Source organism: Rhinolophus sinicus, chromosome 18, assembly GCF_057876585.1.
Source record: "Rhinolophus sinicus isolate RSI-liver-muscle chromosome 18, RSI-T2T, whole genome shotgun sequence".
Lineage (NCBI taxonomy): Eukaryota > Metazoa > Chordata > Mammalia > Chiroptera > Rhinolophidae > Rhinolophus > Rhinolophus sinicus.
The window spans coordinates 52,625,510-52,645,198 of record NC_142518.1 but is presented as its reverse complement, the minus strand read 5'-3'; the positions used below and the strand labels follow the sequence as shown (position 1 = coordinate 52,645,198).

The window sequence follows — 19,689 nt, the reverse complement described above, 5'->3', positions numbered from 1 at the left end:
ATTGCTGTTATTATTTTGAATAGTATGGTTTGTTTGATTAATTAAAAATAAGAAAAAATATGTATATCATGTACCATACATTTTAAATTTTTAAATATTTTCCCCAAGTTGGATTTAAGAAGCTCAGAACTCTATTGCCCACCATGTCTTCAAAAGGAGGCAGTTCCCTGAGACCCCGGTGACCTGCTCACAGAGGAGAAGCCCACCTTCCATTGAGTGAGAAGACAGAATAGTGCGAGAAAAAATAAAACACTACAATAGGAGAGAAAATAAAAGGGTGCAGCAGGAGAGAAAATAAAACATTCCAGCATCACCTACTGGAAAGCAAAAGGAAGACCTTTTCATATCAGCTTGCTGCAGAACCCAATCCTGTAGATAACCAGGAAGAGAAATAATAATTCATTAATTGCCATAAAGAACCAAGGCATCAAGGCAGCACAGAAAGAAAATGAAAACTCTCCAGAATGAACTTAAAGAAATTGAAACATGTGACATAAATGACAGAGGATTCAAGATTGCAGTTCTGAAAAAACTCAATGAGATGCAAGAAAACACAGACAGGTGGTTTAATGAACTCCAAAACACAGTCAAAGAACAAAATGAATACATGCCAGAGAGACAGATATTTTAAAAAAGAAGCAAATAGAAATTCTGGAGGTGAAGAACTCAGTAAAAGAAATGAAGAATGAAATAGCCAGCTTAGGTAATAGAGCTAATCAGATGGAGTTAACAATTAGTGATATCTAATATAGAAATCTGGAAATGACGTAGATGGAAGAAGAGAGAGACATGAGAGTTAAAAGAAACGAAAGAAGTATATAAGAATATTCTGACTCTATCAGAAAGAGTAACATAAGAATAAAGGGCATACCAGAAGGAGAAGAGAAGGAGAAAGGAACAGAGAGTATAGTCGAATAAGTATTTGATGAGAACTTGTCAAACTTGTGGAAAGAACTGGATCCTCGAATACAAGAAGCAAATAGAACACCTAATTAACTCAATTCCAGCAGGTCTTCTCCAAGGCACATTGTATTGAAGCTGTCAAAAATTAATGACAAACAAAGAATTCACAAGGCAGCAAGGAGAAAAAAAAGCAGTAAACCTATAAGGGAAAGCCCATTAGACTATCATCAGACTTCAGCAGAAACTCTATAAGCCAGGAAGGAGTAGAATCAAATATTCAAACTGTTGAAAGACAAATTATGAGCCAAAAATAATATATCCAGCAAAGATATCCTTTAGATATGAAGGAGGAATAAAGACCTTTCCAGACATAGAGACTGAGGGAATTTTCCACCCTATGACCTGCATTAAAGGAAATACTGGAGGCAGCTATTTAACCTGAAAAAATTATTGAAAGAATAAAAAACCATAAGCAATATTATGAACAGATGGACAGAAGCAGGAAATGGCAACCACTACACAAAATAGGGCACTATACACTTAAACACAGCATAAAGGGTAAAGAAGATAAAAACATTAAAAGAATAGAAAAAAGAAGAAAAGGATAACTTGCTACTGCAACTCAGAAATTAACTCACAGCCTAAGTAGGGATAACTTGTGACAACAAAAACATAAAAGGGGAGAGAGTAAAGGTCTCAATCTGCAAAGGAGAATGGAGATAAGAAACATGATGAAGAGAAAGGACTAGTGTACATATGAAACTTTCATTTACATAAATTTAATGGTAACCACCCCAAAAAAAATCCAGAAATGAGACATATAACATACAAAAAGAAGAAACAGAGGGGAAAAATCATAGAATACCACCAGACAAAAATAACAAACAGCCAACAAAAAGGCAAAGTAACAATGGAGACACCAAGATACAGAAAACAAAAGACAAAATGGATGTAGAAAATCTTCATACACCAATAATCACCCTAAATGTAGATGAAATAAAGTCAGCAATAAAAAGGCACAGAGTAGCATATTCGATGAAAAACCAAAACCCAACCATATGCTGCTTGTGAGAGATGCATCTCAGCTATAATTTCAAACATAGACTCAAAGTGAAAGGGTGGAAATCAATATCCAAGCAAAGGGGAAACAGAGAAAATCCATACTTATGTCAGATGAAACAGACTTGAAGATAAAAAGGGAAACAAGAGAAAATGATGGGTATTTCATAATGATAAAAGGGACACTACAAGAAGAAATAACATATATATCCCCAATAAGGGAGCACCAAAGTATACCAAGCAACTACTAAGGAATAAAGATAACTCAAGGGAGATATTGACCAAAACACAATTATAGTAGGGGACCAAAATATGTCATTGACAGCTATGGACAGACCATCCAAACAGAAAATAAGTAAGGAAACATCAGCCCTAAATGACACATTAGATGAAATGGACATAATTGTCATTTATAGAGCACTTCATCCTAGAACATCAGACTATACATTCTTTTAAGTGTACATGAAACATTCCAAGGAGAGACCATATATTGGGATATAAAACTAGCCTCAGCAAATTTAAGATGACTGAAACCATACCAAGTATATTCTCTGATCACAGGGCTTTGAAATTGGATATCAACTGCAAAGAGAAAGCAGGAAACAACACAAGTATGTGGAGATTAAACAACATGCTGTTAAAGAATGACTGGGTCAAAAGAGAAATAAGAGGAGAGATCAAAAGATACATAGAAACAAATGAGAATGAAAATACATCCTATCAAAATTATTGTGATGCAGCAAAAGCAGTAACAAGAGGGAAATTTATATCATTACAGGCCTATCTCAAGAAAGAAGAAACATTCAAGATAAACAACCTCACATTACACCTTAAAGAACTAGAAAAAAGCACAAATCACTGTGTAAGTTTAAGGCATGCAGCATGATGGTTTGATTTACATATATTGTGAAATGATTAACACAGCATGTTCAACTAACATCCATCTACTCATATAAATACAATAAAAAGAATATAAAGAAGAAAAAAGGAAATCAGTTATCCTTCTGATGAGCACTCTTAGGATTTAATCTCTTAACAACTTTCCTCTGTCGTACAGCACTGTTAGCTATAATCATCATGTTGTGCATTATATCCCTAGCACTTATTTATCTAACAAGTGCAATTTGTACTTTTTGAACTTCTTCCTCTAATTCCCCACCCCCACCCTCTACCCCTGGTAAGCACAAATCTCTTTTTCTATACTTTTTCATTTTTATACTCCATATATAAGTGAGATCATACAGTATTTGTTTTTCTCTGCCTGACTTATTTCACTTAGCATAATGCCTTCAAGGTCCATTTATGTTATCACAAATGGTACGATTTCCTCATTTTTTATGACGGAATAATATTCCATTGCATACATATATGTAACAACTTTTTTTTAATTAAAGTTTATTGGGGTGACAATGGTTAGTAAAGTTACATATGTTTCAGGTGTAAAATTCTGCAATACGTCATCTATATATCACATTGTGTGTTCACCACCCAGAGTCAGTTCTCCTTCCATCACCACATATTTGATCTCATTTACCCTCATCTACCACCACCACCACTTACCCTCTGGTAACCCACTAAACTATTGTCTATATCTATGATTTTTTGTTTCTTTGTCTTCTTTTTTTTTTCACTTACAATTTTTTTAATTAAAGTTTATTGGGGTGACAATTGTTAGTAAAGTTACATAGATTTCAGGTGTACAATTCTGTATTACATCATCTATAAATCCCATTGTTTGTTCACCATCTTTGTTTGTCTTGTTCCTTTGTTGTTTTCAGTTTTATATCCTACATATCTTTATCCACTCATCCATTGTTGGACACTGAGGTTGTTTCCACATCTTAGCTATTATAAGTAATGCTGCCATGAACACCAAGGTGCAGATACTGTATTTCCCTGAGAAGAAGACCTACCCCAAAAATAAGCCCCAGTTAAGATCATCAGCCAGACAGATGCATTTAGTACTTTATGACGATGTTCCAGAAGACGACATGACTCTATTTGAATAAATGTAGATTGTTGTATATGAAAAAATAAGATACCCCCCGAAAATATGCCCTAATGCATCTTTTGGAGCAAAAATTAATATAAGACCCGGTCTTATTTTGGGGGAAACAAGGTATAATTTCAAGTTAATGTTTTTTTATTTCCTTTAGATATATTCCCAGAAGTGGAACTGATGAACCATACGGTAGTTCTACTTTAATTTGTTGAAGATCCTCCACACTGTTTTCCATAGCACATGCACCAATTTACATTCTCACGAGCAGTACACAAGGGTTCCCTTTCTTCAAATCCATGCCAGTATTTGTTATCTCTTGTCTTTTTAATGATGGCCATTCTAACAAGTTGAGATAGTATTTCATTGAGGTTTTAATTTGCATTTTCCTAATTATTAGTGTTGCTGAGTATCTTTTAATGTACCTGCTGTCCTTTCATATATCTTTTTCTTTGTAGAAATGTCTATTCAGATCCTTTGCCCATTTTAAAATTAGGTTATTTATTTATTTATTTATTTATTGCTTTTGAGTTGTATGAATTCTTAACATATGTTACATATTAAGCCCTTCTCAGGTATATGGCTTGCAAATATTTTTTTCCCATTCTGTAGATAGTCGTTTCACTTTATTAATGGTTTCTTCTGTTGTGCAGAAGCTTTTTAGTTTGATGTAGTCCCACTTGTTATTTTTAAAATTTATTTTGTTGCTATGCTTTAGGTATGATTTCCAAAACATCACTATGAAGATCCATTTCAAGGAGTTTTTTTCTCTATATGTTTTTCTAGGAGTTTTGTGATTTCAGGTATTATATTTAAGTTTTTAATCCATTTCAAGAGAATTTTTGTGAATGGTATAGGATCGAGATCAAGTTTCATTCTTTTACAGGTCAGTATTCCATTTTTTGCAGCATCATTTATTGAAGAAAATGATTTTTTTTCTCCATTGAGTATTTTTAGGTCCCTTGTCAAGTATTAGTTGACCATATATGCTTGAATATATTGCTGGGCTCTCAATTCTGTATCAGTTATCTATTCATCTGTTTTTATGCCAGTATCATACTGTTTTTGATGACTATAGCTTTAGAATATAGATTGAAATCAGGAAGTGTGATGCTCCTTGCTTTCTTCTTCTTTCTCAGGATATCATTGGCTATTTGGGGTCTTTGTGGTTCCACGTTCATTTCAGGAGTGTTGTTGTTTTTTCCCCAATTCCCCAATAAATGCCATTGGTATCTTTATAGGGATTGCATTGAATCTATAGGTGGCTTTAGGTCGTATTGAAATTACAACACTATTAATCCTTCCAATCAGTGAATATATGACACCTTTACATTTATTTGTCTTCTTAATTTTCTTTCATTAATGCTTTGTCCATTTCAGTGTACAGATCTTTCACCTACATAGATAAAAATTTATTCCGAAGTATTTTGTTGTATTTGATGCTATTGTAAATGAGATCATTTTTTTAAATTTCTTATCCAGAAAATTTGTTGTTAGTATATAGAAAACCTATGAATTTTTGTACATTAATTTTGTATCCTGCAACTTTACTGAATTCATTGACTAGATCTAAGAGTTTCTTGGTTCAGTCCTTAGTATTTTCTACATAGAAATTCATGTCATCTTCAAATAGAGAAAATTTTACTTCTTCCTTTGCAATTCTGATACTTTTTTTTGTATGCGTGTATGTGCCTGATTGTCCTAGCTAGGACTTCCTGCACTATGCTGAATAGGAGTTGTGCGAGTGGGCACCCTTGTCCTGTATCTGATCTTAGAGGAAATGCTTTCAACCTTTCACCATTGAGTAAGATATTAGGTGTGGGTTTGTCATATATGGCCTTCATTATGTTTGAAATGTGTTCATTCAATGCCTAATTTAAGAGTTTTTATCATGAATGGATGCTAAATTTGTCAAATGCATTTCTGTGTCTATTTAAATGACAAAATATTTTCTCTCATTCTATTAATGTGATGTAACACATTGATTGATTTGCATATGTTGAACCATCCGTGCATCACTTGGATAAATGGCACTTGATCATGGTGAATAATCCTTTTAACGTGCTACTGAATTCACTTTGGTGGTATTTTATTGTGAATTTTAACTTCTATATTAATCATGGATATTAGCCTGTAGTTTTCTTTTCTAGTAGTGTCCTTTTCTGACTTTGGTATCAGGATAATACTGCTCTTGTAAAATGAGTTTGGGAAGTTCTCTCCTCGTTGATTTATTGGAAGTGTTTGAGAAGGACTGGTGTTAATTCTTCTTTAAATATCTGGTAAAATTCATCAGTGAAGCCATCTGGTGCTGGGCTTTTCTTCATTGGGAGAATTTTTGATTATTGATTCAATGTCCTTATCAGTAATCAGTTTATTCAGATTTTCTATTTCTTCCTGATTCAGAATTTATTGTGGGTTGTACCTTTACCTTAATTTATTTCTTCTCCAACACTCTTCCTTTTTTTATGTAGACCCAAGATTCTGACCTATACCATTCATTCTCTGAAGATCTTCTTTTAACATTTCTTACAGGGCAGATCTGTTGGTATGGTAAAAAATATTCTCAGCTTTTGTCTAAAAAAGTCTTTATTTCTTCTTCACTTTTAAAAAGAAATTTCACTGTAAAAAAACAGAATTCCAATTTGGTGGGTATTTTTTCTTTCAACAGTCTAAATATTTCACAATACTCTATGCTTGCTTTCCTGTTTTCTGAAGATAAGTCCAGTGTAATTCTTATCTATGTCCTCCCCGCCACCCCACTCTGTCTTCTTTCAAGATTTTCTCGTTTTTGTTTTTCCAGTTTGAGTATAATATATATTGTTATCCTTCTTTGTGTTCTCTGAGAGTCCTGGACCTGTGGTTTGGTGTCTCATTAATTTTGGAAATGTTTCAGTCATTTTTACTTCAAATATTTCTTCTGTTACTTTCCTTCATTCTTGTTCTTCTGTTATCCCCATTACTTGTTTTATGCTACACGTTTTGTAATTGCCACACAGATCTTGGATACCCTGTTCTACTTTTTCCCCCCACTTTTTACTTTATTTGTATTATTTTCAGGTGTACAAAACAATAATAATTAGACATTTATACCCCTCACAAAGTGATAACCCTCCTCCCCCAATCTACTACCCCTCTGACATTGTACATAGCCACTACAATTCCAATGACTCTGCTCCCTATGCTGTACTCCACATCCTGTGACATTCTATCTATCTATCTATCTATCTATCTATCTATCTATCTATCTATCTATCTATCTGTCTGTCTGTCTGTCTGTCTGTCTGTCTGTCTGTCTGTCTATATAATGGTTGACACTCAGTATTATTCAGCTTCAGCTTCAGGTGTACAACACAGTGGTCAGGCATCTACACCATCCATAAAATGGTCTCCCTAATAAGACTAGTGCCCATCTGACACCCTACAAAATCTTTACATTATTGATTATATTCTCCAAACTGTCTTTTATATCCCCATGGCATTATTGTGACTAGTATTTTCTAATCCCCTCCCCTTCTCTCCCACCCCTACATCCTTTCCATCTAGCAACCATCAGTTTTTTCTCTATAACACTGAGACTATTTCTGTTCAGTTTGGTCATTTATTCTATTCTTTAGATTCCACATATAAGTGAGACCATATGGTATTTGTCTATCTCTTTTTGATTTATTTCACTTAGCATAATATTCTCTAGGTCCATCCATATCATTGCAAATGGTAAGATTTCATTCTACTTTAGGACCAAGTAATACTCCATTGTATAAATGTACCACAGTTTCTTAATCCAGTTGTCTACGGATGGGCACTTCAGTTGTTCGCATGTCTCAGCTACTATTAATAGCACTGCAATAAATGTAGGGGTGCATACATTTTCTTGAATTAGTGTTTTGGATTTCTCTGAATAGATACCCAAGAATAGAATTGCAGTCACATGACAGTTTCATTTTCATTTTTTTTAATTAAAGTTTATTGGGGTGACAATTGTTAGCAAAGTTACATAGATTTCAGGTGTACAATTCTGTAATACATTATCTATATATCATATTGTGTGTTCACCACCCAGAGTTTTTTCCATAGTGGCTGCACCAATCTGCAATTCCACCAACAGTGCATGAGGGTTCCCTTTTCTCCACATCCTTGCCAGCACTTGTTGTTTGTTGGTTTATTGATGATAGCCATTTTGACTGGGGTGAGGTGGTATCTCATTGTGGTTTTCATTTGCATTTCTCTAATGATTAGTGATGTTGAGCATTTTTTTCATATGTCTGTTGGCCATCTGTATGTCCTCTTTAGAGAAATGTCTCTTTATTTCCCCTGCCCATTTTTTTATTCGTTTTTTTTTTTTTTTTTGGTGTTGTGTTGTATGAGTTTTTTAAATAAATTTTGGATATTAACCCCTGTCAGATGTGTCATTGGTAAATATCTTGTCCCATTCAATAGGATGCATTTAGAAGAAAATATAGGAAGTAAATTTGCAGACATCACCCTTAGTAATATTTTTGTTAATATATCCCCTCGGGCAAAGGAAGCAAAGGAAAAAATAAACATGGGGTTACATCAAACTAAAAAGTTTTTTCACAGCAAAGGAAACCATCAATAAAACAAAAAGGTGTCCTTCTGAATGGGAGAAGTATTTTTCACTTTGGTTTTGTGGGGACAGAGCCCCAGAGAGCAGTTTCCAGGCTCTCGGCCTCATGTGGTGGGGTGCTGGCTCGGGTAGTAAATGGCCATCAGCTGTGGCTAGCTGACCGTCAGATGTAACCATTGAGCCATTGGCCACTAATATAACTGCCACAGCTACGTTGGGGAGTCGAGTCCAGTCGAGTCGAGGAGAGTCGTCAGTCAGTTGGCAGAAAGCAAGAATCCTTTGTGAATCCAGCCTCCAGCGAGACTATAGTGGTATGACTCCCCTACCTATGGCTCCGTGGGCATTCCTTTTTGGCCTAGCCACATCCTGCGTTCTTATGCGGGGAGCGGCAGCAGAGACCCTGCAGGCCGCCCCGCATGACAGGTTTTTGATTGGAAGTTTCTATTGACATATCTTCAAGCTTACTAATTATTTCTTCAAATATTTCCAGAGTACTGATGAGTCAATCAAAGAAAGACATTCTTCATTTTGTTGGAGTGTTTTTGATTTCCAGTATTTCCTTTTGATTTTTAGAGTTTCCATCACTCTGCTTAAATTTTTCATTTGTTGTTGTATGTTTTCTACTTTTCCATTCTCTTAGTATATTAATTGTAGTTATTTTAAATTCCAGGACTGACAATTCTAAAATATCTGCTATATCTAATTCTGATTCTGATGCATATTTTATCTCTTCAGACTGTGTTTTGCCTTTTTCATGACTTGTAAATCTTTTGTTGTTTGTTTAAATTCAGAAATAGTATATTGACTAAAGGGAACTGAGGTAAACAGGCCTCTAGTGGGAGGTTTTATGTTTTTCTGGCTGGTAATTGGGCTGTGTTTACTGTTTGCTGTAGCTGTTGTATCAGTAGCTGTAATCACCCCCCATGCCCCAGTTGTCTTTCGTTTTCTCTAGAGAATCCATATTAAATTGAGCCTGAGATTTTCAGTTCTTTCAGTTGTAATCTCCTATTATTGTACAGAGTCCTATTGTGGTGGTGGTAAAACGTGTAGGGAGGATAAGCATTCCAGAATTTTATGATTAGGTCTCAGTCTCTTCGACAGCCTATGTCCTTGGGCTGTAACTTTCACAAGTGCTGTTCAGCATTTTTCCCCTCTTAGCTGAGACAGGAAGGCTAGACGAGGCTAGGGTTGATTAATTCTCTTTCTCCACATGGACGGCTAATGGGGCTGGAGCTGTGTATCTCCCTTCCCTCACATCAGTGGCTACAGGTGATAGAGTTTAGTATATTCCATCCCAAGGTCAGATAGGCTCTAGTAAAACAAAGTAGTTTAAGCTCGGATAAAATAGTTTCCTTCCAGGCCAGGACTTTGTTAAAGAAAAGAGAATACTCTGGGCATATTTTGAAATGGTTACTTTTTCTCTTTCCCTGCTAGAAGTATGAGGGGAATTTTCTGAGGTCTTCACAGTGAGAACCTGACAGGGCTCCTGGAGGCAAAACTCATGAAAGTGTAGGGACTCCTTAAGTATCTCTAAAGCTAGTTCCACACTGAGTCTCCAGCAATTACTCGATTACATTTTAAATGCTTCTACCAAACTCCACCTGTGGCTCTTGCTCCCTGTATGCTGTATACAGATTTTCGGTATCTGCCTATCTCCAGTTTGGGGGATAGCTTTGCCCCGTGAATTCAATCTTGAATGGATTTAAAAGAGTTGTTGAGTTCTAGATTGTTCCAGTTTTGTGTATTTTTTTTTTCTTGGTGTGAGGACAGGAGTGACAACTACTAAGCTCTCTATATGTTAGACCAGAAATCCTCTAAGTTTCCTTCATTTATGACATGTGTGGGGACAGAACCAGGAGTGCAGTTTCCAGGCTCTCGGCCTCTCATAGAAAGGTGCTGGCTCAGGTAGTAAATGGCCGTCAATTGTGATTGGATGGCCATCAGCTATGGCTAGTTGGCCATCAGCTGTAACCAACGAGCCATTGGCCACTAATGTAACTGCTGTGGCTACACTAGCAGAAAAATGGGGGCTAGCAAGAACATGGTGGCTGAGCCTGCAAGCAGCGCAGTGAGGGTTGAGAATTGTGTGGCTCCTGTTTCCTGTTTCTCCAACCCAGCCGCCAGCGAGAATATAGTGGTATGACTTCCCTATCTATGGCTCTGTGAGTGTTCCTTTTTGGCCTCACCAACACCTGTGTTCTTGTGCAGGGAGCGGGGAGCAGAGACACCGCATGACACCCCGCACGACACATGGTGCAGTGAGCAGGGTGTGGTGTCGGCCGAAACTCTCCAGAATGTACTGGAAAAGTTTATATGTATAAAAGCTCAAGTTTCACAAGCAGGGTATGATGCCGGCTAAAGCTCTCCGAAGGGCGGTGGAGCAGTTTATGCGTATGAACACTCAGTCTCAGGAAGACCAGGAGGAACAGCTGCCGGAGAGCTGGACCCCCGTGGAGGGTTGGGAAGACGTGGACAGTTCCCCAACCAGCATAGACCGGAGAAAGCGAAGGTCGTTGTTGCCTGTGGGCTGGGAAGTGCTGGCTGAGGCAGCCCGGATGCAGGACTTGTAGTCCCAGGAGGAAACACTTGCTGAGTCCTCGTGGGAGATGAAGGTGAGGTAAAGGTCGTCCCTCACCCCCAGGACAGCCCTGGCGAATGACTATGGACTATGAGGAATTGCCTTCCATCCCTAGTTTAATGGACCGCTTGACTGTTTGGGAACATACCACCATGTAGTGGAACTGGCGGATGTTTGCTTTTGTGTCTTGAGGGGCTGCCATCGAGAATATGTAAGCACCTTGACTGTGAGTCGCTGTTGTTCCAGCACGGTACCCTGAGAGGCCCAGAGAGAGTGGCAGTGCCCTGAGAGCCCTGGCTGAGTCCAGGAAGTCTGGTTGTGTCCAAAGAGAGTGGCAGTGCCCTGAGAGGCCCTGCCTGTACCCAGGGAGACTGGTGATACCCTAAGAAGTCCAGGAAGTCTGGCTGTGTCCAGAGAGAGTGGCAATGCCCTGAGAGTCCTGGCTGTGTCAAGAAAGCCTCGCTGTGTCCAGGATATTGCATTCACCTCCAGGCTCCTCGCACAGGGCCCCTCATGGAAGACGCTTGTTGCGTAGATTGTGAGGCGAGACCCTGTAGGGGTGGAGTGTGGGGACAGAGCCAGGAGTGCAGTTTCCAGGCTCTTGGCCTCACATAGACAGGTGCTGGCTCAGGTAGTAAATGGCCATCAATTGTGATTGGATGGCCATCAGCTGTGGCTAGTTGGCTGTCAGCTGTAACCAGTGAGCCATTGGCCACTAATATAACTGCCATGGCTATGCTAGCAGAAAATGGGGGCTAGCAAGAACATGGTGGATGAGCCTGCAAGTGGCACAGTGAGGGTTGAAAATTGTGTGGCTCCTGTTTCCTGTTTCTCCAACCCAGCCGCCAGTGAGAATATAGTGGTATGACTCCCCTATCTATGGCTCCGTGGGAGTTCCTTTTTGGCCTCACCATGTCCTGCGTTCTTATGTGGGGAGTGGGAGCAGAGACCCCGCAGGCCGCCCCACACGACAACATGTCTACCTTAATCAATCCTTTTCTGACTTCTCATAATGTAATGTTTATAACTTTTCTGGCATTTATTATGTCTTTGCTTAACATTCAATTTTTATGGGAGAGTTCTTCCTTATAGAGGAAGGAAAAAAAGAGTATAACCTCTTGAAAGTAAAACTCAATGTGGGGACAGAGTCCCAGAGAGCAGTTTCCAGTCTCTCAGCCTCACGTGAAAAGGTGCTGGCTCAGGTAGTGAATGACCATCAACTGTGATTGGATGGCCATCAGCAGTGGCTAGTTGGCCGTCAGCTGTAACCAGTGAGCCATTGGCCACTAATATAACTGCTGTGGCTACGCTAGCAGAAAATGGGGCTAGCAAGAAGATGGTGGGTGAGCTAGCAAGAGCAGATTGTAACACGTGAGGTTTGTTGGCAGGTTGCGGATAGTATGGCTCCTGCTCCCTGTGTCTCCAACCCAGCCACTAGCAAGACCATAGTGGTGTGACTCCCCTATCTATGGCTCCGTGTGTGTTCCTTTTTGGCCTCACCTATCCTGCATTCTTATGTGGGGAGTGGGACCAGAGACCCCGCCTGACCCCCCGCAGGACAATCATCTAAACTTGAATTTCTGTACATTACTAGTGTTTTGATTACTGAGTAATAATAATAGTTATAATTATACAGTACTTATTATATGCAAGTCACTGTTATCAGCTTTCCCTTGATTATTTTCAGTCTTCACAATAACCTTAATGGGTGGGAATATTTTTATTTCTACTTTGTAGTTATGGACACTGAGACTTGGAAAAATTAGGTGACTTCTCCAATGTCAAACAGTGATATGGAATTCAAAACGTGGAATTCAAACCCATTTATATAATTAGCATAAATTCTTAACTACTCTGCTACATGGTCTCCTATGTATCTCTACTCTGCTACATGACCTCTCAATCCATCTCAACTCTATAAACCCCACCCCTTCAAATGAATCCCTCTTTATCTATCTTTCTGATTTAAATTGTTAAACCTTTTTGAAGAGAAACAGACAAGCCCTGCTTGCGCAAGGTATCCAGTGGGTCTTGCATGGTATTTTTCTCAACACAGCAAGTTTTGAGAGGACAGTATACATACTATTGGTCAACAGGTGGTTCTGCTGCAGTGGATTGAGGGTAGGAGCACCCCCAAGGCCTGGCTGGCCAGCCAGGGCTGCATGAGTAATTCCGTGTTGGGGTCCAGGAGCAGCATGAGGAGACTGCATCTTATCCTTATCCCAGGAGGGTTCACTTCCACCTGAAAAACATTCATATGAACAGTTTGCCATTTGTCCACTTTCTATGAGAAGGCTTTTTCAAAATTCCTTTTGAGGGTTGTAATTATTAATATTACTTTTTAGAAAATTATTATTAAACATAGGTAAGTCATTTAAATATGGCTGTAAAAACTTTTAATAGCTTAGGATTTAAGCTGCCTCTGGGAAGACTAAACAATTCTCATTAATAATATAGGCTGACTTGCCTTACAGATAGTGTAAACAAATCTGGAATCATAATAAATAGCTTTTGAAAGCACTCATATGGTGAAGACCATTAATTGACGACTACTACTTCCCATCCCAACCCTCTAACGTATATGTGCTATATTTTAATGAAGAGCAGTTGCTGTTCACTCATAGAGCACACTCATTTGTAAGAGCATGAACATGCAAAAATATGTGTTAAGAAACAAAATGATCAGTTATTTTGTTCTCAGATCCAGTCCTCAGCGAGCTAATCTCTTCACAGACAGCAAGCTTTTGAACAGAATAAATTGGATAAAATATAAAACTATGGCTCCCAATTTGAAGTTATACTTTACTTTGATCATCCATGCTAGAAAGTGAAGTAAAGTGTGCATAAATGCAGACTATTATATTATTGTAATGATCTACTGTGGTATAGCTCTTTCATCTGGCACTCAGCATACTGCGGGGAGAGAACCACACAGGAAACAACCACATTGTTTCCAGTGCATATTTTAAGGAAAATACTTTAAATAGAGGGGTAAGTGGTTGACATCCAATCACTTCAGTTGCAGACAGTCTAGCTTTAGAAAACAAAATGGTTGTGTGTGCAGCTCCATCTATATGCTTGATGTGGTTCATTCAGGGATCAGTGGTTTGACTCCCATTCCCATGCTGGGATTATGACATTAGCATCTCCACCTGGTTGACTCCATCCCATATGCTGCCTAAAACATTGACCTTGTTTTGTGGAGGGGTTTAGGCCTGGGAATCTTGGGCACTCTGTAAAATACGTACATTTACTTGTTAAAATAAAAGGTAGGAAGAAATCAACATGCTGATATTCCTAACATTCAACATTGTAATTATTTTCACTTCTTTGAGTTCCCTCCTAGGCTTTGTTCACATGGATACTCAATATTACATTGCAAACACTCTGCCATGTTGTTTTAGGTATCATATTTTCAAAGTGTAATGACTACATAGTAGTCTACTGAGTTAGTGTACTATAATTTATTAAACATTAGACTTTGAGTTTTTAAATTTGTCACTATTATAAATTACACCATAACAATAATATTCATTTGAATTATTTACTTAGGATCAATTAACTCCCTGGAGTGGGATATCTGAGTCAAAATGGTAGAACATTTTTATACTTTTACTTTCAAGTGCCACATTACAAAAGCAGATTTTAGAGCTGAAGACTTTTTAAGGAAATATTTTCACAGCTAATTGGTATTATCCCTGAGGATTTAAATTTTATTTAAGCAAACCGTCCACTGGAATCTCCGAGAGGCTTTTGTTTTTAACCTTTCTACCCATTCATCTACTCCTACTCCAGCTCTAGAAATCTACCTCCAACTCAGGATTCTTTCAAACTTACTTGTGGCCAAAGTCCATCCCTAATCCAAAATTGGAAGTCTTGACCAGTCTCTAATTAATGAGTTCCAGACAAGGAAACATCAGATTCTCCAGCAGCATATGTAAAGGCTAAGGGGTTACCTGGACAAAGAGTTTCCAATCAAATGGGGAAGAAATAAGCAGCTAATTGTTCAGTTCCTGCTATAAGCAATTCAGTTACCATGCATGGAAGCTCAAAGATTTGTTTGAATTTGATATACTGGCTTAATGGACCAGAAATCTTTCCCTTGATCATGTGGAGGTTTGATGTGTTCATTGAAAACGTGCAACACTCCTACGATTACACATAATCATTCTCTCTTTTCATCCAAATGTTTGCTGTTGTATAGTCTTTGCCTAAGAGCAGGGAGGTAATTTATGGTTGGTGCATTGACATAAGTTAGCATTCACAAATTTGAAATTCCAATTAAAATCAATAAGGCATTGTTATGCTGCAATGAACAAGAATGGTGGGGGAAGGAAAATATTTTAATAAACGATGAAAGTAACCACATTGCAACACTGAGAATTCTTTATAGCAACATTGGGCCAATAAACATGATTAATATCATAAAATGCAAAAATTTGAAAGATCAATTGTTGAGCAAAAATGGAAACACTCCATCATTTTAGCACTATGTCCAATATATGAAATTACCTCACCATTACAGAACTGTAATTTGTAAAATGATGATCAAAACTTTGACAAAGAAAGATATATTTAGAAGACACTAAATTATATCACTGATATTAATATGATATTGCAGCATCACAGCATCAACAGCATACAGCAATACTAGAGCTGAGACTATGTCAATACTTATTTTATAAATTGAGAAACTGTTAGTCCACATTCAATATTAAATGGTACATTAGGTATTAGTCTAATGTTTTATACATAATATATTCCAAATACATTGGAATAGAAATGTTTTTTTTTAAAAGACCTCATTAAAGAATTCCAAGATGTTTATGTCTGTGCTTTGATGAGAGCTTAAGATGAACATTTCCCAACAACTCTCATCTTTTTAACTACTGTGTTAAAAATGATGGAAGGAGGGTAGTTTCTGGCTATTCCCATCTTCACTAAGTATGAATATAAGAAATTATCTTACACTCTGAAGGCAACTTTATGTGAAGTGCGTGACTGAAGAATGTGGGACATCCTTGATATTTGCATTAGAAGGCATCAAAATTTTGGACACATTTTTGCCTTTTGATCTAAAATCTTTACCATTTTTAAATTTATGCAAATTGACTTATTACTCAATTTGGACACTTTTGTAGCCCCAAATTTTGCACTGCCTATTTCCCTTTGCTAATTTGTAATAACATCCATGGCTCTTGAAGCTAACAAAATATTTTAACCAATCGAATCTAGTGTAAATCTTTTTTCATTTTTTACCACTATGTAGAGGGCTTAGGTATCTACCTTCCTTTTCCTATCTATGTATCTATGTGTCTATGTGTCTATGTGTTTATCTATCTATCTATCTATCTATCTATCTATCTATCTATCTATCTATATATGTATTATCTATCTATCTCTAGATGTATTAGTTTGCTAGCACTGCCATAACAAAATGCCATATACTAGAGACTGATGTTTGTGTCCTCCCAAATACATATGTTAAATCCTCATCCCCAATGTGATAGTATTTAGAGGTGGGGCCTTTGAGAGTTGATTAGGTCATGAAAGGAATAAGTGACTTTACAAAAGAGATGCAAAGAGCTCCTGAGCCCCCTTTTTCCATATGAGGACACAGCAAGACTAGTGCTATCTATGATCTAGGAAGGGGGCCCTCACACAACACTGAATCTGCCAGCACCTTGACCTTAGTTTTCCAGCCTCCAGGACTATAAAAAATAAATTAATGTTTATAAACTACCCTGTCTATGGAATTTTTGTTATAGCAGCCCAAATGGACAAAGACACCACAGAATAGGTAGCTTAAATGACAAAAGTATATTTTCTCACAGTTCTGGAGCCTAGAAGTCCAAGATCAAGATGTCGGCAGGTTTGGTTTCTCTTGAGACATCTCCTGCTGGCTTGCAAATAGCCACCTTTTCCCTGTGTCATTATATGGTCTTTCATCTGTTTGTGCACATTCCTCATATTCTTATGCATGACTAAATTTTGTCATCTTATAATGACAGTAGCCAGACTGGATTACGGCCCACTATTATGGGCTCATTTTAAATTAATCACCTCTTTAAATATGTTATATCCAAATATGGTCTGAGATACTGGGAGTTAGGGCTTTAACATTTTAATCTGGGAAGGGGGGCAATTCAGCCCATACCACTAGAGTATGCACCTTTTACTTAACAAGATCATACTAGCTTTGTAAGGGAATCCCTTTATTAAAGAGGAGAAAAACTGGATAGTATTTCAACAAGCCATGTGTAAGAAACCAAGTATGTTGAGGACAACCTCATCAAAGTGTTCATCTTTCCTCAAGAAACTTTGTATTAAGTATAAACCTAATCAAAAACATTTTTTTAATTTAATTTTATTAAATTTATTGGGGTGACAATTGTTAGTAAAATTACATAGATTTCAGGTGTACAATTCTGTATTACATCATCTATAAATCCCATTGTGTGTTCATCACCCAGAGTCAGTTCTCCTTCCATCACCATATATTCGATCCCCCTTACCCTCATCTCCCACCCCCCACCCCCCACCCCCCTTACCCTCTGGCAACCACCAAACCAATGGAATACTATTCGGCGGTAAGAAAAGATTATATAGGAACATTTGTGACAACATGGATGGATCTTGAGAGTGCAATGCTGAGCTAAATAAGTCAGACAGAAAAAGCAGAGAACCATGTGATTTCACTGATATGTGGTATATAAACCAAAAGCAACAAAAGAACAAGACAAACAAATGAGAAACGGAAACTCAAAAACATTTTTAAATAGAGAAATTTAATGTAGAAAGTGTGGTGGCCAAGACATGGAAACAATCAACGTGTCCTTCGATAGATGAATGGATAAAGAAGTTGTGGTATATATACACAATGGAATACTATTCGGCGGTAAGAAAAGATGATATAGGAACATTTGTGACAACATGGATGGATCTTGAGAGAGTAATGCTAAGCGAAATAAATCGGACAGTAAAAGTCACGAATCATATGACTTTATTCATATGTAAGATATAAAACTGAAAGCAATAAAGGGATAAGGCAAACAAAGAAACAAAAAATCATAGACACAGACAACAGTTCAGTGGTTACTAGAGGGTAAGGGGGGAAAGGGGGATGACAGAAGAGGGAAAAGGGAATCAAACATATGGTGATGGAAGAAAAACTGACTCTTGGTGGTAAACACACAATGCAACACATACATGATCTAGTATAGAAATATACACTTAAAACATATAATTTTGCTAAACATTGTCACCCCAATAAATGTAATAAAAAAAGTGCAGCAAATTCTCAAGAATTAGATAAATGATTTCAGCTTTGCAGTATCAACTACCTATCACTACTTTAGCTCAATATTTACGGAAACTAAAACTGTAAAATAAATAGTATACTGTTACTACATTAATACTATAGTTAATTAATTTAATGTTAATTTTTCCAATAAGAAAGCTAGAGAGAACTACTTTTTTTATAAGCCCCCACGTAGTAGAAATATATATATATATATATATATATATATATATATATATATATATATATATATATTCCTAATTAGAATCAATGTAAAATAATGAAGTGATGAACTATAGGAAAATATTTGACAATGCACTTGATAAACTTGTTGCCTTAGTTAATAACTATTTGCAACTTTATTTTTTTCCCTTTTAAAACCTATTGTAAAATGTTAGGGTTCTCATAGGATTGCTTATTTTTGTTGCTTTTTCTTTCTGGGGAATGTGGTAGAGGGCAGAGACTGCTGAATCATGGGGGCTTTACAATATACATAGAATTTCCATTTACTTAAAACAATATTTATTTATTTATTTATTTATTTATTTATTTTTTATTAAATTTATTGAGGTGACAATTGTTAGTAAAATTACATAGATTTCAGGTGTACAATTCTGTATTACATAATCTATAAATCCCATTATGTGTTCATCACCCAGAGTCAGTTCTCCTTCCATCACCATATATATATTCGATCCCCCTTACCCTCATCTCCCACCCCCCACCCCCCACCCCCCTTACACTCTGGCAACCACCAAACCATTGTCTGTGTCTATGAGTTTCTGTTTCTCATTTGTTTGTCTTGTTCTTTTGTTGCTTTTGGTTTATATACCACATATCAGTGAAATCACATGGTTCTCTGCTTTTTCTGTCTGACTTGTTTCGCTCAGCATTGCACTCTCAAGATCCATCCATGTTGTCATAAATGTTCCTATATCATCTTTTCTTACCACCAAATAGTATTCCGTTGTTTATATATACCACAACTTCTTCATCCATTCATCTATCGAAGGACATTTTGGTTGTTTCCATGTCTTGGCCACCGTAAACAAAGCTGCAATGAACATTGGAGCACACGTGTCTTTATCTCTAAATGTTTTCAGATTTTTTGGGTAGATACCCAGGAGAGGGATTGCTGGGTCATATGGCAATTCTATTCGTAATTTTTTGAGGAACCTCCACACCGCCTTCCATAATGGCTGCACCAGTCTGCATTCCCACCAACAGTGTATGAGGGTTCCTTTCTCTCCACAGCCTCTCCAGCA

At 37.2% G+C, this 19,689-nt stretch overlaps 1 protein-coding gene across 3 annotated transcripts in view; it reads right to left on the bottom strand.

Annotated features, from left to right (window-relative positions):
• DACH2 (dachshund family transcription factor 2) overlaps positions 1 to 19,689 on the bottom strand; it is a 678,262-nt gene that overhangs the window by 161,659 nt on the left and 496,914 nt on the right. For all 3 annotated transcript variants that reach the window (XM_074323712.2, XM_074323713.2, XM_074323711.1), the window contains exon 5: positions 13,208 to 13,366. In XM_074323712.2, the coding sequence (XP_074179813.1) occupies positions 13,208 to 13,366 (159 nt within the window). The remainder of the gene's footprint in view (positions 1 to 13,207; positions 13,367 to 19,689) is intronic.